This window comes from Pelodiscus sinensis, chromosome 4, assembly GCF_052426305.1.
Source record: "Pelodiscus sinensis isolate ZL-2025 chromosome 4, ASM5242630v1, whole genome shotgun sequence".
Lineage (NCBI taxonomy): Eukaryota > Metazoa > Chordata > Testudines > Trionychidae > Pelodiscus > Pelodiscus sinensis.
The window spans coordinates 928,024-950,589 of record NC_143055.1 but is presented as its reverse complement, the minus strand read 5'-3'; the positions used below and the strand labels follow the sequence as shown (position 1 = coordinate 950,589).

General features: G+C 62.4%; 1 protein-coding gene across 1 annotated transcript; it reads left to right on the top strand.

Annotated features, from left to right (window-relative positions):
- Nucleotides 1–14,421: 14,421 nt before the first annotated feature.
- On the top strand, nt 14,422–17,713 carry LOC142825974 (neurofilament light polypeptide-like). Its single transcript, XM_075918330.2, has 3 exons — nt 14,422–15,537; nt 16,227–16,351; nt 16,797–17,713. The coding sequence occupies exons 1-3, from the start codon at nt 14,548–14,550 to the stop codon at nt 16,846–16,848; spliced, it is 1,167 nt and encodes a 388-aa protein (XP_075774445.2). The 5' UTR covers nt 14,422–14,547; the 3' UTR covers nt 16,849–17,713.
- Nucleotides 17,714–22,566: the final 4,853 nt, after the last annotated feature.

Genomic DNA, 22,566 nt, shown 5'->3' with positions numbered 1-22,566 from the left:
GGACCCAAAAAGAAAGAAGATGCCTGATCAGCGTCACCACCATCTGTAACTAAACATAGAAAACAAACCCTTTCCCAGGGAAGAGATCCCTGTCCCTGAGGCAAAGCGCTCCCCCTGCCCCGACCTCCGGGAAAACAAACCGAGATAATCCCCACAGAACAATGAGGCTCTGAATGTACTGACTTAGGTATGTAGATTTAAGGATACAAAAATCAACCAATACCGGTTAACCAAAGCAAGAAGAAAACACTTGGGCTATGTCTACACTGCACGAGTGTCCTTACGCGAAGAAATGTACAGTCTAGCATTGTAAAACAGGGCTTCTTCCCCAGGAGTTAGTCCTCTCCCCCAAGGAATCATAGAATCATAGACTCATAGGACTGGAAGGGACCTCGAGAGGTCATCGAGTCCAGCCCCCCGCCCTCAAGGCAGGACCAAGCTCCGTCTACACCATCCCTGACAGATGTCTATCTAACCTGTTCTTAAATATCTCCAGAGAGGGAGATTCCACCACCTCCCTTGGCAATTTATTCCAATATTTGACCACCCTGACAGTTAGGAATTTTTTCCTAATGTCCAATCTAAACCTCCCCTGCTGCACTTTAAGCCCATTACTCCTTGTCCTGTCCTCAGAAACCAAGAGGAACAAATTTTCTCCTTCCTCCTTGTGACACCCTTTTAGATATTTGAAAACCGCTATCATGTCCCCCCTTAATCTTCTTTTTTCCAAACTAAACAAGCCCAGTTCATGAAGCCTGGCTTCATAGGTCATGTTCTCTAAACCTTTAATCATTCTTGTCGCTCTTCTCTGTACCCTTTCCAATTTCTCCACATCTTTCTTGAAATGTGGCGCCCAGAACTGGACACAGTACTCCAGCTGAGGCCTAACTAGTGCAGAGTAGAGCGGCAGAATGACTTCACGAGTTTTGCTTACAACACACCTGTTGATACAACCTAGAATCATATTTGCTTTTTTTGCAACAGCATCACACTGTTGACTCATATTCAACTTGTGGTCCACTATGACCCCTAGATCCCTTTCCGCCATGCTCCTTCCTAGACAGTCGCTTCCCATCTTGTATGTATGGAACTGATTGTTCCTTCCTAAGTGGAGCACTTTGCATTTCTCTTTATTAAACCTCATCCTGTTTACCTCTGACCATTTCTCTAACTTGCTAAGGTCATTTTGAATTATGTCCCTCTCCTCCAAAGAAGTCGCAACCCCACCCAGTTTGGTATCATCTGCAAACTTAATAAGCGTACTCTCTATCCCAATATCTACATCATTGATGAAGATATTGAACAGTACGGGTCCCAAAACAGACCCTTGAGGAACTCCACTTGTTATCCCTTTCCAGCAGGATTTAGAACCGTTAGCAACAACTCTCTGACTACGGTTATCCAGCCAATTATGCACCCACCTTATCGTGGCCCTATCTAAGTTATATTTGCCTAGTTTATCAATAAGAATATCATGCGAGACCGTATCAAATGCCTTACTAAAGTCTAGGTATATGACATCCACCGCTTCTCCCTTATCCACAAGGCTCGTTATCTTATCAAAGAAAGCTATCAGATTAGTTTGGCATGACTTGTTCTTCACAAACCCATGCTGGCTATTCCCTATCACTTTATTACCTTCCAAGTGTTTGCATATGATTTCCTTAATTATCTGCTCCATTATCTTCCCTGGGACAGATGTTAAACTGACCGGTCTGTAGTTTCCTGGGTTGTTCTTATTCCCCTTTTTATAGATGGGCACAATATTTGCCCTTTTCCAGTCTTCTGGAATCTCCCCTGTCTGCCATGATTTTTCAAAGATCATAGCTAAAGGCTCAGATACCTCCTCTATCTGCTCCTTGAGTATCCTGGGATGCATTTCATCAGGACCTGGTGACTTGCTGACATCTAACTTTCCTAAGTGATTTTTAACTTGTTCTTTGTGTATCCTGTCTTCTAAACTTACCCTCTCTCTGCTTGTATTCACTACGTTAGGCACACCTCCAGACTTCTCGGTGAAGACCGAAACAAAGAAGTCATTGAGCATCTCTGCCATTTCCAAGTTCCCTGTTACTGCTTCTCCCTCCTCACTAAGCAGTGGGCCTACCCTGTCCTTGGTCTTCCTCTTGCTTTTAATGTATTTATAAAAGGTCTTCTTGTTTTCCTTTATGCCTGTAGCTAGTTTGATCTCATTTTGTGCCTTTGCCTTTCTAATCTTGCCCCTACATTCCCGTGTTGCTTGCCTATATTCATCCTTTGTTAGTTGTCCTAGTTTCCATTTTTTTATATGACTCCTTTTTTATTTTGAGATCATGCAAGATTTCCTTGTTAAGCCAAGCTGGTCTTTTGCCATATTTTCTATCTTTCCTACACAGCGGAATTGTTTGCTTTTGGGCCCTTAACAACGTCCCTTTGAAATACTTCCAACTCTCCTCAGTTGTTTTTCCCTTCAGTCTTGCTTCCCATGGGACCTTACCTACAAGTTCTCTGAGCTTATCAAAATCTGCCTTCCTGAAATCCATTACCTCAATTGTGCTGGTCTCCCTTCTACCTTTCCTTAAGATCATGAACTCTATTATTTCGTGATCACTGTCCCCTATACTGTCTTCCACTTTCAAGTTCTCAACTAGTTCCTCCCTATTTGTTAAAACCAAATCCAGAACAGCTTCTCCTCTGGTAGCTTTTTCAACCTTCTGAAACAGAAAGTTGTCTCCAATGCAGTCCAGAAACTTATTGGATAGCCTGTGCCTCGCTGTGTTAGTTTCCCAACATATGTCTGGATAGTTGAAGTCCCCCATCACCACCAAATCTTGGGCTTTGGATAGTTTTGTTAATTGTTTAAAAAAGGCCTCATCCACCTCTTCCTAGCATGACATCACCCTCGTTTTTTACCCCTTTTAGCTTAACCCAGAGACTCTCTACACAGCTATCTCCTACGTTCATCTCCACTTCAGTCCAAGTGTGTACATTTTTAATATACAAGGCAACCCCTCCTCCCTTTTTTCCCTGTCTGTCCTTCCTGAGCAAGCCGTACCCTTCCATACCAACATTCCAATCGTGCGTCCCATCCCACCAGGTTTCTGTAATACCAATGATATCATAGTTGTATTTATTGGTTAGCAATTCCAGTTCTTCCTGCTTATTACCCATACTTCTCGCATTTGTATATAGGCATCTAAGATACTGATTTGATCTTGCCTCCCTGTTGTGCCCTGACCCTCCTTTCTCCTTGCCATTATAGGCCGTAGTCCCCCCCATTTCCACCCCATCTCCCAGTCCCGCACATTCAGCACTTACCTGTGGGCTTTGCTCACCTGCCCCCGACAAACCTAGTTTAAAGCCCTCCTCACAAGGTTAGCCAGTCTGTGTCCAAACAAGGCCTTCCCGCTCCTGGAAAGGTGAACTCCATCTTGTGTGAATAAGCCCTCTTGTGCAAAGGTGAATAAGCCCTCTTGTGCAAGAGCTCTTCCAAAAGAGGCCAGTGTAGACAGGAAACATGAATTTCTTGCTCAAGAAACCCCTATGGCTAAAATGGCCATCAGAGCTTTCTTGTGCAAGAGAGCATTCACCCTGCCATGGATGCTCTTGAGCAAAAGCACATGGCAGGGTAGATGTTCTCTTGTGGAAGAGTTTTTGCACAAGAACTCTTCCACAAAAGAGTTCTTGCGCAAGAAGCTGCCATTGCAGATGTAGCCTTTTATTATTAAAACAAAACTACTGTTGCAAGCATAGTAAATGACTGGGTGTTAAAAGCCATGGATTGAAATAGACTCAGGGAGAATCCCTGGGCTGTAATCCTTAGTTACAAATGAGAAAAACAATTAACCAGCTGAGACATGATTTCCAAACCCCCAAACAAGGCAAACAATAAAACCTGATGGACTATCTAAACTTTTCACATTTACACATTTCAGTGAATTCAAGGAGTCTGTTCCGGGGAGAGTCCATCTCTCCTGCTACTTTGCTGACCCAAAAACAAAGGGGGGGAGGGGGATAGTTTGAAATTCCTTTTCTGCACTTCATTGGCTGAATGCCCAAAGCCCCCTCCCTCAGGTACATCTCCAAAGTTGCTTAATGCTTTCCTCACCCTCCAGGTAAGTCAGACTCCTTTGCAGCTCCTATTCATGACAGCTCCCTTCTACCTCAGGCAGCCGAAAAACTAACTCATACCCCCCAGCAACTGGTTCTAGCCCTGCAGGCAGTCCTGCCCTCTCCTTTGTTCAGATTCTGCACAAGGTGTCACCTGGGGACTCCCCCACCCAGGCTCAGGATACAGGACAGCCCGAGTTATTACTGTGGTCAGGCTAACCTAGGGCAGCCTCCCCTCAGTGAGAGCTGCACCCACCATGGCCATCCCCCGCCGGGTTCCAGGGCAACTGAGGCGCACACAGAGTTACAACAGAGCAGCTCAGGACAGTAGGAATCACCTGCCACATAACCAAGTGAACAGAGCGAACGCAATCCCTTCTCCATCACACATGGTTACCTGGGCATGGCCTCTTGCCTTTACCCTCCAGCCATCCCCCACCTCCCCTCAGACACCCCTGTGCCCCCCAGCCCCCCCTCACACAGGGGAGAGGTTATAGCCCATCCCCCACCTCCCTTCAGACACCCCAGTGCTCCCTGTGCCGCCCAGCCCCCCCTTACACAGGGGAGAGATTATAACCCATCCCCCACCTCCCCTCAGACACCCCAGTGCTCCCTGTGCCCCCCAGCCCTCCCTCACACAGGGGAGAGGTTATAACCCATCCCCCACCTCCCCTCACACACCCCAGTGCTCCCTGTGCACCCCAGCCCCCCTTACACAGGGGAGAGGTTATAACCCATCCCCCCTCCTCCCCTCACACACTCCAGCGCTACCTGTGCCCCCCAGGGCCCCACCTGTAATTGCACACAGGGGACCCTCCGACCCAGCACCCCCGTCCGGAGCCAGATGTGACTCCTCCAGCCAGTAGAACAGGAGGGTTTATTGCTTCTCAGAGATCCAGCCCAGCCCGGGTTCGATGTGCACATCGGAGTGAGGGGCAGGCAGCCTCAGAGCCCTTGGGGCGGGTGCACAGGCCCCTGGACCTCCCCCGTACTCAGCTCAGTCTCTTCTCTCCATGTTTGCCCAGCCAAGACTTCCCCCTCTCAAAACTGCAGCCCACAAGTCCCCCAGGTAGCCCCCTCCCTTTGGCCACACCCCTCCCCCTAGCCAGCTGAGCAACATTGCCTGGTCATTGTCCAGAAGCTGGTGCTCAGGGACCCCCCCAGGGGCAGTGCTACAGACACGGGCCAGTAGGGGTCGCCCCCAGCCCAGCCCCAGCGTCACATCTCCCCCCCTCCAAGAGTGAACGGAGCGGGCTCAGTCCGCCTGTGGCCTGGGGAACAGCGGCTGTGCCATCGGCTCCCCTGGGCTTGGGCCGGCCACGGCGCTGTCCTGCAGGAGCCGGCTCCGCCCCATGCGGCTGCTGCATGACTTTGGGGGGCTGGCGCGGGCCCGCTCTCTGCGATCGGACCAGCCCTTCCGCTTCCCTCGGGCTCTGCTCTGGGTCTCCCTGGCCGGGCCCACGAGCTCAGCGAGCCTTTCCCGGAAAGCCCTCCACCCCGACTCTCCATTCGGGGGGGCCTCCCCCTCCCATAACTCCCTCAGCAAGCCCAGGGGGGCTCCCCTCTTCCGCACCCTGGCTCCGTCGGGGAGAGCCTGGCAGACCCTCGGGGAGCCTCCCCCTGTGCAGACAGCAGGGGGGGCAGGTACTCGTCCCAGTCCTGCGGGTGCCGGTGCATAAAGGCCTCCAGCATCGGCTTCAGGGTCCCCTGGAACCTCCCACCAGCCGCTGGACCGGGAGCCAAGCGCTGGGGCCCAGGCGAGCCGGGCCCCGTGCTCCTCCCACAAGCACCGGAGCGGGGCCGACATGAAGTGGGATCCCTGGTCCGTGAGGACTCCTGGGGGAACCCCACCCTGCTGAGAATGGCCAGCAGCGCGTCTGCCTCGATGGAGGGCAGAGCCACGGCCTCAGGGCTGTGGGTAGCAAAATCCACGGACACCAGGATGTATTTGTTCCCCGTCCAGGTCGCCCGGCCCACAGGCCCCACTATCCCCATTGCTGCCTTCCGGAACCGCTCCTCTGTGATGGGCAGGCAGCTTCCCCCCTGCTCGGGCCTTCCGCCCCCTCTGCAGGAGTTCCAGGCCCGGCAGCACGGCTGCAAATATCCCCGGCCAGTGAAAGGCCTGAAGCAGCCTCAGCCGTGTGCGCTGGATGCCCCGGTGCCCCGCGAATGGGCCATCACGGGCCAGGTGCAGCAGCCTGAGGTGATATTTCTGGGGAACCACCAGCTGCTGCTGGACCCCCCCCTCCCCCGGGGGGAGCCATCAATAATACTATCTGGAGATGTACCAATCTCCTAGAGCTGGACGGGACCTCGAGAGGTCAGCAAGCGCAGCCCTGCCCCATGGCAGGACCCAGCACCCTCCCTGGCAGATAAGCCCCAGATCCTGAATGGCCCCTCAAGGATTGAACTCACCAGCCTGGGTTTAGCAGGCAAATGCTCAAACCACTGAGCTACCCCTCCAGTACAGGACGCCCCCCTCCTACAGGAACCTCTCCTGGCAGCCTCCTCCCAGGGGCAAAGCTGCACCAAGACCAGTCCGGTTCCTCAGCTTCTGCAATGTGGGGTCTGCCTGCACCTCGGCCTGGAATTCCATAGCTGGGGCAGGGACAGGGACCTGTTCCCCCCCCACCTTGTCTGGGTCTGGGGCTCCAGCCCTGCTGGACCCCGTGTCCGCTGGGATGGGGCCCTGCGCCCCCTGCAGGGAGCCCTCCCCTGGGTCAGGGTCACCAGCCCCTCGCTGGCTCTGGCTGCGGGCGGTGACCAGGGTCCTGTGGGGTCCGTCTGGCCACTCCTCTAGGTCCCCCCCACCAGCACCTCCATAGGCAAGTGCCGGTGACCCCCCACTTCCTTGGGGCCCTTGGCCCCCCATTTCAGATGCACCCGGGCTACGGGCACCTTAAACGGCTCCCGTCCATGCCCCTCAGGGTCAGCCGAGTGTTGGGCACCATGTGGTCTGGGGCTACGACCTCGGGCCAGGCCAGCGTCACCTCCGCCCCGTGTCCCAGTGGCCCGTCCCCGCCCTGCCACCCACCTGCAGGGGCACGAGGCTCTCGCCCTGCCGGGGCCGCCCTGCCCCCACCCGGTACACGGAGCAATCTGCCTCCAGAGGGTCAGACCTCCCAGGGGAGGGGCACTGAGCATCCTCCCCCCACCCTGAGCTGGGGTTTGCCTGCCGGCCCCTCCTCTGGGCAGCCTGCCCTTCCCCCAGCCCCAGCCAGTTAACCCCGAGTTGTGGGGCCTGGTGCACTGAGCCCTCTTGTGGCCCCTTCGCCCGCAGCGATGGCAGGTGGCTGGCTCCGCCCGGGCCCTGCCTGTCTCTCTGGGGCGCAGGTGGCTGGTCCTTGTCTCTTGGGCTCGCTGTGTAGGTGACTCTGTGGCTCAGCCAAGAACCGGTCTCTGCGCGATTCCCTCCCTCTCCGGGATTCCCGTTCACACCCGGACCGGCTGCCCGTGAACTCGTCCACCAGCTTCCCAGCCTCCGGGGGGTTCTCTGGCCTCCGGTCCTTGAGCCAGAGCCTCAGGCTGGGCAGACACGCTCCATAGAACGGCTCCAGCATCATCAGCTTAAGCAGCTCCTCTGCGGTCTGGCTCCGACCCCGAGCTCCCACTTGTGGCAGGATTGCGCCAGGCGGGAGCCAGATCCACACAGGTCTCCCGTGGCTCCTTCTGCACCCCCCGGAACTTCTTCCTGAACGTCTCGGGGGTCAGCCCGGACTTGTGCAGCAGGGCCCCTGTGACCCGTTCATAGTCACCCGGCTGCAGATCCTCCAGCTGGTTGAGCCCCCTGCGGCCTCCTGACCCAGCAAGGGGGGGAGCTGCTGCAGCCGGCCAGCTGGGGGATGGTGCAGTTCACAGGCCCGCTCAGAGGAGCTGAGGACCCGTCCATGTCCCCCACGTCCTTACACTGGGCCAACACGAGCTTCTCCAAGCGTCTGGCCGCCCCGGGCCCCCTGGGGCCCTCCCCACTCACCACAGCCGGGGCCCCTCGGCTCCTCCGCTCCGCCATGGCCAGTTCATGCTGCCGCTGCCTCTCTCGGTCCTGGTGCTCCTTCTCTCCGTCCTCTACCTCCAATTCCTTTAGCCGCAGCTCGATCTCCAGCCGCTGTAGCACTGTCAGGCTGGACCCCACCCTGGACGACCGTGGCTGGTAGACCATGGCCTGGCGGGCACCGCGTCTCTCTGGGGGCTCCAGTCCCCCCTCCGGTCTGAGAGCCTGAGACACTCCCAGGGGGCGTCTGGCTGCTCCCCGCTGGGACAGGATCCAGGCCCCTGGACGGGTCATTCTCTTCCAGCCGGGCACTCAGCTGGGCCTTGGTTACTTTCCCCACGGGCAGGCCCCTCCCTCTGCACAGCCCCACCAGCTCTGCCCTCTGGGCGCAGGCATCTCCCCGCCGGTCCCCGGGGTGCAGACTCACCGCCCGAGTGCTGCAGCGCCCCACGACTCCCAGGAATCGCTTCGCTCTGTCTCCAGCACGCCTGGCCCTAAGCCCCTTCCTCTACAGCTCCTCGTTCCTGGCTGCTGGGAGCTCGAACCACGGGTGCAGTGCACCCCACCCCTGACACCCCTGTGCCGGCGCGTTGGGGAGCCCCCGACCCTGCTCCCCCTCTGCAGACGCCGCCAGCCAGTGCAATCGAGAGGGTTGATTGCTGCTCCGAGACACAGCCCAGCGTAGGCCCGATACAGGCAGAGGAGGCCAGGCCTACAGCCCTAGTTCCCTGGGGGAGGGGTTCACAGGCCCCTGAGCCCCCTGCACTCCTTAGTCTGCTTCCTCCATGCTTCCCCACCCTCTCCCTGCCCCTCCCTTTGTTCAGACCCCTTCCCTGCTCAGGTGAGAACCAGTTGGGCCATTGTCTGCAGGACATGAGGGCCCTCTGGGCGACCCCCTGCTGGGCCGCGCTTACAGACAGTGGCCAGTAGGGGTCAGCCTCAGCCCACGCACAGCCACTAGTGAATGCCCGACCACTAGAGGAGACAGCCTCCCAACTCCCTGGCCTCACAGTCTCCGGAGCCCGACCCGGGCCAGGCCGGCCCACGAGTCCTGCCGGGCCCTGCGTCCCTAGCCAGGGGCTTCCGCAGGCAGGAGTGGGCTGCAGAGCAGCCGGAGGCGCCTCCGGACCCTTTCCTCCCCCGCCCGAGCGCCGTCCAGGCTGGGGCTGGTCCCATGACCCACAATCCAGTTTCTGGCCTTTTTAGGCCGGGATACCAGGTGGGTCCTTCCCAGGCAGGGGCCCTTGTGAGCATCTCAGGTGCCCACTGGCACCCCAGAGCCGTGCTCCGTGCAGCACCCACCCTTCCTCGGGCCACGCCCTTGCTGCAGGCGGGTGGTGCCTGCCGCTGTCCCCCAGACAGAACATTTCACTACAAGTGCAGAGCCCTGGGCACAGCTGCCCACACCCCGTCACGCAGGGAAGGGTCTGAGTAGCACAGAGAGCAGCCGCTTCCACTGGACGGCTCGCAGGGGCGCCTCACACAGGGCTTGGGGCAGCCCACGCTACCATCCCAGAAAGGGTCAGAGGGGGACCGGCCATCCCCCATCCCCGCTGTTCCCAGGCGCAGACTCAGGCCGGTCCTGCAGCGCCCCACGAGCCTCCGGAAGAAGCCTTCAGTGTGCCAGCCTCCTCGAGCATCACGACTACCCCATCCGCAGCCAGACGCGACCCGGCATTCCCAGCCCCAGCCGGGCACAAGTGCAGCGCCCAGGGAAACTGAGGCACCCCCTGGGATGTAGACGAGAGCAGCTCAGGACAGTAGGGACAGAGTGACAGCGTTTTGGGGGTCAGGGTGTGCTGGGGGTTAGGGGCCGGGACAGCGTTTTGGGCGCCAGGGTGTGCTGGGGGTTAGGGGCCGGGACAGCGTTTTGGGCGCCAGGGTGTGCTGGGGGTTAGGGGCCGGGACAGCGTTTTGGGCGCCAGGGTGTGCTGGGGGTTAGGGGCCGGGACAGCGTTTTGGGGGTCAGGGTGTGCTGGGGGTTAGGGGCCGGGACAGCGTTTTGGGGGTCAGGGTGTGCTGGGGGTTAGGGGCCGGGACAGCGTTTTGGGCGCCAGGGTGTGCTGGGAGTTAGGGGCCGAGACAGCGTTTTGGGGGTCAGGGTGTGCTGGGAGTTAGGGGCCGGGACAGCGTTTTGGGCGCCAGGGTGTGCTGGGGGTTAGGGGCCGGGACAGCGTTTTGGGCGCCAGGGTGTGCTGGGAGTTAGGGGCCGGGACAGCGTTTTGGGCGCCAGGGTGTGCTGGGGGTTAGGGGCCGGGACAGCGTTTTGGGGGTCAGGGTGTGCTGGGAGTTAGGGGCCGGGACAGCGTTTTGGGGGTCAGGGTGTGCTGGGAGTTAGGGGCCGAGACAGCGTTTTGGACGCCAGGGTGTGCTGGGAGTTAGGGGCCGAGACAGCGTATTGGGGGTCAGGGTGTGCTGGGGGTTAGGGGCCGGGACAGCGTTTTGGGCGCCAGGGTGTGCTGGGAGTTAGGGGCCGAGACAGCGTATTGGGGGTCAGGGTGTGCTGGGGGTTAGGGTCCGAGACAGCGTTTTGGGCGCCAGGGTGTGCTGGGGGTTAGGGGCCGAGACAGCGTATTGGGGGTCAGGGTGTGCTGGGAGTTAGGGGCCGGGACAGCGTTTTGGGGGTCAGGGTGTGCTGGGAGTTAGGGGCCGGGACAGCGTTTTGGGGGTCAGGTTGTGCTGGGGGTTCATAGAATCATAGAATAATAGGACTGGAAGGGACCTCGAGAGGTCATCGAGTCCAGCCCCCCGCCCTCAAGGCAGGACCAAGCTCCGTCTACACCATCCCTGACAGATGTCTATCTAACCTGTTCTTAAATATCTCCAGAGAGGGAGATTCCACCACCTCCCTTGGCAATTTATTCCAATATTTGACCACCCTGACAGTTAGGAATTTTTTCCTAATGTCCAATCTAAACCTCCCCTGCTGCACTTTAAGCCCATTACTCCTTGTCCTGTCCTCAGAAACCAAGAGGAACAAATTTTCTCCTTCCTCCTTGTGACACCCTTTTAGATATTTGAAAACCGCTATCATGGCCCCCCTTAATCTTCTTTTTTCCAAACTAAACAAGCCCAGTTCATGAAGCCTGGCTTCATAGGTCATGTTCTCTAAACCTTTAATCATTCTTGTCGCTCTTCTCTGTACCCTTTCCAATTTCTCCACATCTTTCTTGAAATGTGGCGCCCAGAACTGGACACAGTACTCCAGCTGAGGCCTAACTAGTGCAGAGTAGAGCGGATTAGGGTTAGGGGCCGGGACAGCGTTTTGGGGGTCAGGGTGTGCTGGGGGTTAGGGGCCGGGACAGCGTTTTGGGGGTCAGGGTGTGCTGGGGGTTAGGGGCCGGGACAGCGTTTTGGGGGTCAGGGTGTGCTGGGGGTTAGGGGCCGGGACAGCGTTTTGGGGGTCAGGGTGTGCTGGGGGTTAGGGGCCGGGACAGCGTTTTGGGGGTCAGGGTGTGCTGGGGGTTAGGGGCCGGGACAGCGTTTTGGGGGTCAGGGTGTGCTGGGGGTTAGGGGCCGGGACAGCGTTTTGGGGGTCAGGGTGTGCTGGGGGTTAGGGGCTGGGACAGCGTTTTGGGGGTCAGGGTGTGCTGAGGGAGGGTTGCCAGGTGTCCGGTTTTGAACCGGACAGTCCAGTATTTGAGCTTTCTGTTCAGGAAACAAATTGAGAAACTAGAACTGGCCGGTATTTTCTAAATAAGATGTAATGTAAGAACATCAGAACGGCCAGACTGGGTCAGACCAAAGGTCCATCCAGCCCAGTATCCTGTCTGCAGACAGTGGCCAGCACCAGGTACCCCAGAGAGGGTGGACCGAAGACAATGATCAAGCGATTTGTCTCCTGCCATCCCTCTCCAGCCTCTGACAGACAGAGGCCAAGGACACCATTTTATCCCCTGGCTAATAGCCTTTTATGGACCTAACCTCCATGAAATTATCTAGCTCTTTTTTAAACTCTGATACAGTCCTAGCCTTCACAGCCTCCTCTGGCAAGGAGTTCCACAGGTTGACTACACGCTGTGTGAAGAACTTTCTTTTATTAGTTTTAAACCTGCTACCCATTAATTTCATTTGGTGTCCTCTAGTCCTTATATTATGGGAACAAGTAAATAACTTTTCTTTATTCACCCTCTCCACACCACTCATGATTTTATAGACCTCTATTATATCCCCCCTCAGGCTCCTCTTTTCTAAACTGAAAAGTCCCAGTCGCTTTAGCCCCATGGTCACCAACCAGTAGATCGCGATCTACCGGTAGATCTCAGGGGCTCTAAGAGCAGCTCTTGAGCCCTCTCTGAACTGCGCGCCTGTGCAGGACATTTACATTAGATTTCCTCATTTGAGGAGCAGCTACTCACCGAGCAACAACACAGGTGTGTAGCTACAAGGAATGGTGGGAGCTGGGAGATGGGGAGGGCTGAAACACCCCAGCCAGCTGACTGTGGCTTTCAACTGAAAGAGGCTGCCCCACGCTCCAGCTGATCGGCGGCTTCTCCTCTGCGCCTGCCCACGTGGAGCTTGGTGCACCCTGGCTGAGCGCCATGGCCAGCTGGCCGGGCAGCCACTTCTCTTCCCTCCAGCCCGGCTGCCCTGCGCTCAGCCCAGGGAGGCTGCGTCTAGCTCCGGCTCTGCTGGAGCAAGCTTCCCAGGCTGAGTGCAGGGCAGCTGGGCGGGAGCGAAGAGAAGCGGCTTCCCGGCCAGCTGCCCATGGCGCTCAGCCAGGGTGCACCAAGCTCCACGTGGGCAGGCGCAGAGGGGAAGCTGCCCGATCAGCTGGAGCGTGGTTCAGCCTCCTCCTGGCTGAAGGCCACAGCCAGCTGGCCAGGCAGCTTCTCCTCTGCACCAGCCCATGCGGAGCATGGTGCAGCCTGGCTGAGCGCCACTTCCAAATGTTGAAAAACCTCTTCCAAATGTTGGAAAAAACTTTTTTAAAAAGCAGCAGTATAAGGATTGGGGATAGCAAGTGATGGAGAGGTGGAGAATAGAGAGGGCGGGGCTTCAAGGTGGGGCGGGGCTTCAAGGTAGGGGCAGGGCTTCAAGGTAGGGGCGGGGCTTCAAGGAAGGGGCGGGGCTTCAAGGAAGGGGCGGGGCAGTAGATCTTGGCTTGGTCTGTCATTTAAAAAGTGATCTTGGGGGTAAAAAGGTTGGAGACCACTGCTTTAGCCTCTCCTCATATGGGACCCGTTCCAAACCCCTAATCATTTTAGTTGCCCTTTTCTGAACCCTTTCCAAGGCCAAAATATCTTTTTGGAGGTGAGGAGACCACATCTGTACACAGTATTCCAGATGTGGGCGTCCCATAGTTTTATACAGGGGCAGTAAGATATTCTGGGTCTTATTTTCTATCCCTGTTTAAATAGTTCCTAACATCCTATTTGCTTTTTTCACCGCCGCTGCACTCTGCCTGGATATTTGCAGAGAACTGTCCACATAACTCCAAGGTCTCTTTCCTGATTAGTTGTAGCTAAATTAGCCCCCATCATAGTATAGCTGGGGTTGTTCCCGATGTGCATTGCTTTACACTTCGCCACATTACATTGCATTTGCCAGTTTGTTGCCCCATCACTCGGTTTGGTGAGATTGTGATGTGATGTCAAGTGTGACTGGTATTTTTGTTGACACCATCTGGCAACACTAGCCTATGGGTTAGGCGCTGGGGACAGAGCTTTGGGGACCGGGTTGTGCTGGGGGTGAGGGGCTGGGGACAGTGAGGTTTGGATGTCGGACCCCTGCCGGGCGAGGCCGGGGCTGCAGTAGCCGGGAGCCCCGCCCGCAGCGCCCCCTGCCGGGCGAGGCCAGGATTGCAGTAGCCGTGAGCCCCGCCCGCAGCGCCCCCTGCCGGGCGAGGCCGGGGCTGCAGTAGCCGGGAGCCCCGCCCGCAGCGCCCCCTGCCGGGCGAGGCCAGGATTGCAGTAGCCGTGAGCCCCGCCCGCAGCGCCCCCTGCCGGGCGAGGCCGGGGCTGCAGTAGCCGGGAGCCCCCGACAGGGCTCCTGACTGCGCAGCAGCTGCAGAGTCCGGGGGAGCAGCTACGGGGACACGGAGCATGCGGGGGCCGCGGCGCCGTCCCGGGGCCGGACAGCGCATCCCGCCCCACCGGGGGCGGCCCCAGCGTGCAGCCCGTTCGCTGCCGGCTGCTGCGAGACCCAGCGACCTGCTCCTGCTGCCGCCGCAGCGCGCTCGGATTGGCCGGCGCGGCGGAGCCGGGGGGGGGGGGGCGGGGGAGGCGCTATATAAAAGCGGGGACACTGCAGCATTTTGACATTGGTGCAGAGCGGAGGCTTGTGCTGTAGCTACTGGCTCTGCTTCCCCCCCCCCCGCTGGCTCTGCTCCCCCTGCTGGCTTTGCTCCCCCCCCCGCTGGCTTTGCTCCCCCCTGCTCCCCCCCGCAGCTGCTGGCTCTACCCTTCCCCCCGCCTCTGCTCCAGTCCACCCTGCTCACCCCAGGGTTTGGGACCCGCTTGGCCAAGATGAGCTCCGAGCCCTTTGGCTCCAGCAGGCCGTGGCAGGAGTACCGGAGCGTCCGCTCCACCAAGTCCACCGTCTCCTCCTCCCTGTATGGCCTGCACCGCCCGGCGCGGGCCCCCACCCGGCGCTCGGGGCGCCTGACCACCCTGGAGAAGCTGGACCTGTCCCGGGTGAGCAGCCTGAACACGGAGCTGCTGGGCCTGCGGGCCCAGGAGAAGGAGCAGCTGGGGGAGCTGAACGACCGCTTCGCCGGCTACATCGAGAAGGTGCGCGGCCTGGAGCAGCAGAACAAGGTGCTGCTGGCGGAGCTGGAGCTGCTGCGGCAGAAGCAGGACCCCCCGCGCCTGCAGCTGCTCTACCGGCAGGAGCTGCGCGGCCTGCGGGGCCTGCTGGAGGCGGAGGCGGGCGAGAAGCTGCGCCTGGAGGCCAGCCGGGACCGGCAGCGCCAGGCCCGCAGCCAGCTGCAGGCGCGGTACGAGGAGGAGGCCCGGCGGCGGCTGCAAGCCGAGGAGACGCTGCGGAAGGTGCGGGAGGAGGCCGGCCAGGCCGCCCTCGCCAACAGCGACGTGCAGGGCAGCATCGGCTCCCTGCTGGGGGAGCTCGCCTTCCTCCGCAAGCTCTTCGGCCAGGAGCGCGCGGAGCTGGCGGCCCAGGCGGAGGCTGCCGGCCTGCCGCCGGAGGGGAGCCTGGCGGGAGCCCAGCCCGACCTGGCGGCGGCGCTGCGGGAGATCCGGGCGCAGTACGAGACGCTGGCCGGCAGGAACATGCAGGCGGCGGAGGACTGGTACCGCAGCAGGTTCGCCTCGGTGGCCGAGCTGGCGAGCAGGAACAGCGAGGCGGTGCGGGCCATGCGGGAGGAGACGGCCGAGTACCGGCGCCTGCTGCAGTCCCGCTCGGCCGAGGTGGAGGCCCTGCGCGGCGCCATCGACTCGCTCAGCAGGCAGCTGGAGAGCGCGGAGGAGCAGCAGAGCAGCGAGGTGGTCGCTTGCCAGGTGAGGCAGGGCTGCCCGTGTCTGCCCGTGACGTGCCCAGACAGCGCCAAGGGCCACCAGTCGCAACAGGGAGCCTGGAACTTGTCCTGCAGGCCCGGGAGAGGGCAGCTCCGGGCCGGGGAGCAGAGCCATCGGCTGGGCTGTTTGGGGGGCGCTGGGAGCAAACACCCCCCGGGGCGGGGGGAGCCCGCCCTGGAGCAGGGTGTCCCAGCCCGCTGCAAGGGGCCGTTCCCAGGGCGGTACCCGCGGCATGTCCTATTTCCCAGCTCGCTCGGGGCGCTGCACAGGGGCCAGGGCAGAGCACAGGTGCTGCGTGCGCCCCGGGGAGGTGCCTGGTGCCTGGGCTGGGGAGCAGGGGTCCTGGTAACCGGGCACCAGGAGAGATTCACGGAGCGCCCACAGCCGGCAGCCTGTGTTTCTATGGGGTGCATCTCTGCACATGCGCAGAACAGCATTTATTCCGCACATGGACGGAGCAGCTCAGAGGGAGCATTGCTGGGGGCCATGGGGGGCCCGGGCAGGGTGTAGGATGTGGCTGGAGCCCACTAATACCCGCCTGGCGGGAGCAGAGGTGAAGTGCGGCCCTGGGGAGGCAGAGACCCGCTGGCCGGTGGGGCGGGGAGCCCCCTGGGGTGCACCGTGCCCTGGGCTCGGACGTGGCGCTGAGGGGCTGGGTCTCTCCCTGGCAGGAGCGGGTGGCCCAGCTGGAGCAGGAGATCCGGGAGGCCAAGCAGGAGATGGCGCGGTACCTGCGCGAGTACCAGGACCTGCTCAACGTCAAGATGGCGCTGGACATCGAGATTGCTGCCTACAGGTGCTGCACCCCACGGGCACGTGGCTGTCCCCAGCAGGCGAGCTGCAGGAGGGGCTGCGCCGGGACTCCCGGGTCGGCCCGGCCCAGCACGGTGCCCCCTTGCGATGTCCGCCCCTGCCAGCGCTGACGGGGAGGGCCCGAGGGCCCCGTGCGTCTGGCTGCAGCACCACTAGCTCAGCCACAAATGGGGGGGAAGCCCCAGCCCCGTGTGGCCCCCGGGGGGCAGCGATCTGTCCTACAGGTCTGCCAGCTGCCCTGGGCCCAAGTGACGCCTGCCCCCTGCTGGATAGAGCTGGAGCTGCCTGGCAGGACCAGGACCCCCCCTTGTTTGCCTGGCCTCTGCCTGCTGTGCACGGTCCGAGCTGGGCGGTGTGGGGCGGGGGCTGGCGGGGCTCCTGTGTGGGCGGAGGGCTGAGCTGCGTTCTCCCCTTGGGCTGTCTTGCAGGAAGCTGCTGGAGGGGGAAGAGACCCGCCTGAGCTACGCCCCCCCCCTGTGATCAGCAAGGACCCCGCAGCAGGAGTGCAGCCTCCAGTCACCCCCCTTCCCCTCCGTACTCTGCCCCCCACTGCCCTGTCACCCCCCTGCCAGCCATTCCCCGGGCGCCTCTGCTGCCGAGGGAGCCGAGCACCTGCCCCCGGCCAGTTCCAGCAGCCAGGGGTGGGTGCAAGGGCCTGGCCCTGTGTCCCCATGACGGGGTGATTCCAGGGGCTCCCCTCCGCTGAGCTCAGGCCAGGTCCCCCGGGGTAAGGTGCCAGCTTCCTGCTGGAGGCCTGCTGTGTCCACCAGCCCCCAGGGGCCGGCACCAGCACCCACAGCTCTTGGCTGCCCTCCCAGGCCCCTTGTTGCAGCCGAGGCTGAGCTCCCCCTCCCCAGGTGACACCCCCGGCCCCGGGCATCAACCCACCAGCAGGACCTGCCCTCTCCGGACCCACAAGCAACGTGCCCCCTCGGAGTGGTGGCCCACCCCCGCCATGCGGGCCGGCCCCCCAGGGAGCGCCGCTGGGGACGTGGGCCACTACACCAAGGGGCTGCCCCCACTCCGGGCTGCCCAGCCTGCCACTGCTGTGCGGGGCAAACAGCGCTGGGAGGGGCAGCAGGGGGGCTGCACCCCATTCTCCTGGGCCGGGAGCTGCCTCTGCCCTTGACTATCCCCTGCACTGCTGGGGCGATCCACGGACCAGCCCGGCCTCCTGCGGGGCAGCCATGTCCCCCCGGGGGCCGGAGTGTGGGCGGGGGGGAGGGGACTAATGGCCCAGGGCCCCTTGCAGGCTGCAGCCCCCTCTTCTCCCCCCCCCGTGGTCCCTGCCACACGCCCCTGGGTTTGTGAGGGGAGCCCCTCAATAAAAGCCCCCTGGCGTTCAGCTGAGCCAGACCCTCTGTCGTGTGGGAGCTGGGAGGCGGGGTGATGAGTAATGCCACAGGCTCACTAACAGCCCCTCCCCCTGAGAGAGCTGGGTTTGGGGTAGCTGGGACCTCCCCTCCCCTCCCCTGCAGTGATCTTGCCCTACCCTGCACAGCGCCCCCTGCTGGGAGAGGCTGGGCTGGAGTAGCTGGGACTCCCCCCACCAGCAGTGATCCTGCCCCTCCCTGCACAGCGCCCCCTGCTGGGAGAAGCTGGGTTTGGGGTAGCTGGGAGCTGCCCCTGCTGTCCAGCCAGGGCTCCAGCCCTGCTCCCGGTGGTGCCTGTCAGACAGCTGCCGAAAGGCTTGTTCTAGCCTGTCTGCCCACAGCTCAAGAGCTGCTGGCCATGCTGCCCGGCCCAGCCCAGGGTGCAGCTGTGGGGAGGGGCTCCCCCCGGCCGTGCCCAGGTCAGTGCTGGAAGGGGGGCACTCGCCCTCTGGCACAGGCTGGTGCGATGCTGGGCAGGTGGGGCTGGGGCCTGTCTCCCCGGCTGCGCCTGGCAGAGCCGGTGCTGGAAGAGGAAGAGGCTCAGGGGACGGCATCTGGGCAGCCCCAGGATGGGCACTGGCAGGGAGCTGGGAGCAGCCACGGGGACCCCTGCCACCGGAGGTGCAGCCCATGGTCGTGGGTTCTAGTGCCGGGTCAGGTCAATAGGGGGTGACCTGTCCTGCTGGGATTCACCACATGGGGAGGGGTGACCGGTCCTGCTGGGATGCACCACACGGGGAGGGGTGACCGGTCCTGCTGGGATGCACCACACAGGGAGGGGTGACCGGTCCTGCTGGGATGCACCACACGGGGAGGGCTGACTGGCCCTGCTGGGATGCACCACACGGGGAGGGCTGACCGGCCCTGCTGGGATGCACCACATGGGGAGGGCTGACCGGCCCTGCTGGGATGCACCACACGGGGAGGGCTGACCGGTCCTGCTGGGATGCACCACACGGGGAGGGGTGACCTGTCCTGCTGGGATGCACCACACGGGGAGGGGTGACCGGTCCTGCTGGGATGCACCACACGGGGAGGGGTGACCGGTCCTGCTGGGATGCACCACACGGGGAGGGGTGACCGGTCCTGCTGGGATGCACCACACGGGGAGGGCTGACTGGCCCTGCTGGGATGCACCACACGGGGAGGGCTGACCGGCCCTGCTGGGATGCACCACACGGGGAGGGCTGACCGGCCCTGCTGGGATGCACCACACGGGGAGGGCTGACCGGCCCTGCTGGGATGCACCACACGGGGAGGGCTGACCGGTCCTGCTGGGATGCACCACACGGGGAGGGGTGACCGGTCCTGCTGGGATGCACCACACGGGGAGGGGTGACCGGTCCTGCTGGGGTGCACCACACGGGGAGGGGTGACCGGTCCTGCTGGGATGCACCACACGGGGAGGGGTGACCGGTCCTGCTGGGATGCACCACACGGGGAGGGGTGACCGGTCCTGCTGGGATGCACCACACGGGGAGGGGTGACCGGTCCTGCTGGAATATACTTCATGTGTGTCGGGGGGAGGGGCTAAGCTACTGCACGAGGGGCTGAGCTGTAGCACACATGGTGGGGACATGCTGCCTTGGTGGGGGCATATCTGCTGAAGGGTCTAGTTTTTAGGACTCCTGTGTGCCTCAGTTTCCTTTGGTCTTGCCCCCCAGTGGGGGGAGGGCGTAGGTGCTTGCGAGGTACCCAGCTAGGCAGGGCATGATGCTAGGGGTGCTAGTGGTGGTTGGACACATTTCTGCAGATTTCATCACATGACGTTATTAAAGATGAATCTAATTCCTGGAGCCTCCAGGGCAATCCTGGCTGGTTGGCAGCCCTGTGTGGGGCTGGCTGGCCCCTGCAGAAAGCACACATAGCAACACAGAACCCGACCCACACCTGGGGCAGCGACCAAGAGTCACACCCAGACCCCAACAGCCCTGGAGGGAGGCTCCCCAGCCCTCGCTGGGTAAAGGCTGGATGAGCCCTGGGAAGAGGGGGGCTGTGCACCCCAGGCTCTGAGGAGTAAGGCACATGGCCTGGCCAAGTAGCCACCCCAGCTCGGCTGGGGGCCCGCCTATGTGATGGAATGGGAAGAGTTTGTAATATTTTGCAGGGATACATGTGTGCCTCAGTTTCCCCATGCGGTGCATGGTTGAGTAAAGGTTACTCGAGATCCACATGTGGCTGACACCTAGTCCTGTGCCCATGGAGAAGCCAAGAAGACACCAGCCACTCGTTGTCTGGGCATTTGGCTCCTCATGACATGGATGGCTCCTCGTGGAAGGCGGCCAGCCAGGCAGGAGCAGCTGCAGGACAAAGGGCCGGGGGCGGGGGGGTGGAGGGGCTGGAGGCAGCAGAGAGGTACCTGGACTGGAATTACAGGGGGGTCTGGGGCTCTGGGCTGTCCCCCCCACCCGCAACTTTCTACGCTCTGGTGGCCAGGCTGCTCCAGACACCCCCCCGCCCCTGCTGCCCCCAGCTGACTGAGAGTCACAGCCATGGGGGGAGGGGCGTGCCAGGGCTCCTTTTGGGGACACGTCTCCCCAGGGCCCAGCTCAGGCGGCCTCGCTGCAGGCGCTCCTGGCGCGCAGGGGCCGAGGGCTAGTGCCAGGCGGCAGGGAAGCCGAGGGGTCCCCAGCGAGAGCCTGCGGGGCCGGCCCACGGAGGGGCTGGGCATTGGACCTCAGGAGGGGAACCGGGGAAATGATGGGGCCCCCCCGCCTGGCGAGCCCCCCGGAGCCACCTCTCCATTGTATGGGCATGAGCGACCTGGCAACTGGGCTAAGCAAACGCGCCCTCACCCCCCGCTGCCTCCACCAGAAAGCAGCAGCGAGCGGCGCAGAGGAGGGTACTTCAACGTGGCAGCGCCGGGCTCCCCAGGGCGTTTCAGAGCGGCAGCGCCGGGATCCCCAGGGCGTTTCAGAGCGGCAACGCCGGGGTCCCCAGGGCGTTTCAGAGCGGCAGCGCCGGAGTCCCCAGGGCGTTTCAGAGCGGCAACGCCGGGGTCCCCAGGGCGTTTCAGAGCGGCAACGCCGGGGTCCCCAGGGCGTTTCAGAGCGGCAGCGCCGGGATCCCCAGGGCGTTTCAGAGCGGCAGCGCCGGGGTCCCCAGGGCGTTTCAGAGCGGCAACGCCGGGGTCCCCAGGGCGTTTCAGAGCGGCAGCGCCGGAGTCCCCAGGGCGTTTCAGAGCGGCAACGCCGGGGTCCCCAGGGCGTTTCAGAGCGGCAGCGCCGGGGTCCCCAGGGCGTTTCAGAGCGGCAACGCCGGGGTCCCCAGGGCGTTTCAGAGCGGCAGCGCCGGGATCCCCAGGGCGTTTCAGAGCGGCAGCGCCGGGGTCCCCAGGGCGTTTCAGAGCGGCAGCGCCGGGGTCCCCAGGGCGTTTCAGAGCGGCAGCGCCGGGCTCCCCAGGGCGTTTCAAAGCGGCAGCGCCGGAGTCCCCAGGGCGTTTCAGAGCAGCAGCGCCGGGGTCCCCAGGGCGTTTCAAAGCGGCAGCGCCGGGGTCCCCAGGGCGTTTCAAAGCGGCAGCACCGGGGTCCCCAGGGCATTTCAGAGCGGCAGCGCCGGGGTCCCCAGGGCGTTTCAGAGCGGCAACGCCGGGGTCCCCAGGGCGTTTCAGAGCGGCAGCGCCGGGATCCCCAGGGCGTTTCAGAGCGGCAGCGCCGGGGTCCCCAGGGCGTTTCAGAGCGGCAGCGCCGGGCTCCCCAGGGCGTTTCAGAGCGGCAGCGCCGGGCTCCCCAGGGCGTTTCAGAGCGGCAGCGCCGGAGTCCCCAGGGCGTTTCAGAGCGGCGGCGCCGGGGTCCCCAGGGCGTTTCAGAGCGGCGGCGCCGGGGTCCCCAGGGCGTTTCAGAGCGGCGGCGCCGGGGTCCCCAGGGCGTTTCAGAGCGGCGGCGCCGGAGTCCCCAGGGCGTTTCAGAGCGGCAGCGCCGGGGTCCCCAGGGCGTTTCAGAGCGGCAGCGCCGGGGTCCCCAGGGCGTTTCAGAGCGGCAACGCCGGGGTCCCCAGGGCGTTTCAGAGCGGCAGCGCCGGGATCCCCGGGGCGTTTCAGAGCGGCAGCGCCGGGGTCCCCGGGGCGTTTCAGAGCGGCAGCGCCGGGCTCCCCGGGGCGTTTCAGAGCGGCAGCGCCGGGATCCCCGGGGCGTTTCAGAGCGGCAGCGCCGGGGTCCCCGGGGCGTTTCAGAGCGGCAGCGCCGGGATCCCCGGGGCGTTTCAGAGCGGCAGCTCCGGGATCCCCAGGGCGTTTCAGAGCGGCAGCGCCGGGGTCCCCAGGGCGTTTCAGAGCGGCAGCGCCGGGATCCCCAGGGCGTTTCAGAGCGGCAGCGCCGGAGTCCCCAGGGCGTTTCAGAGCGGCAGCGCCGGGGTCCCCGGGGCGTTTCAGAGCGGCAGCGCCGGGGTCCCCGGGGCGTTTCAGAGCGGCAGCGCCGGGGTCCCCGGGGCGTTTCAGAGCGGCAGCGCCGGGGTCCCCGGGGCGTTTCAGAGCGGCAGCGCCGGGGTCCCCGGGGCGTTTCAGAGCGGCAGCGCCGGGGTCCCCGGGGCGTTTCAGAGCGGCAGCGCCGGGATCCCCGGGGCGTTTCAGAGCGGCAGCGCCGGGATCCCCGGGGCGTTTCAGAGCGGCAGCGCCGGGATCCCCGGGGCGTTTCAGAGCGGCAGCGCCGGGGTCCCCAGGGCGTTTCAGAGCGGCAGCTCCGGGATCCCCAGGGCGTTTCAGAGCGGCAGCGCCGGGGTCCCCAGGGCGTTTCAGAGCGGCAGCTCCGGGGTCCCCAGGGCGTTTCAGAGCGGCAGCGCCGGAGTCCCCAGGGCGTTTCAGAGCGGCAGCGCCGGGCTCCCCAGGGCG

Excerpts from the sequence above, each read along its gene's own strand:
- LOC142825974 (XM_075918330.2), top strand. The coding sequence starts at position 14,548 with ATGAGCTCCGAGCCCTTTGGCTCCAGCAGGCCGTGGCAGGAGTACCGG. Across the intron at positions 15,538-16,226 it reads GCGAGGTGGTCGCTTGCCAG|GAGCGGGTGGCCCAGCTGGA; the intron begins GTGAGGCAGGGC and ends TCTCCCTGGCAG. Across the intron at positions 16,352-16,796 it reads ATCGAGATTGCTGCCTACAG|GAAGCTGCTGGAGGGGGAAG; the intron begins GTGCTGCACCCC and ends GCTGTCTTGCAG.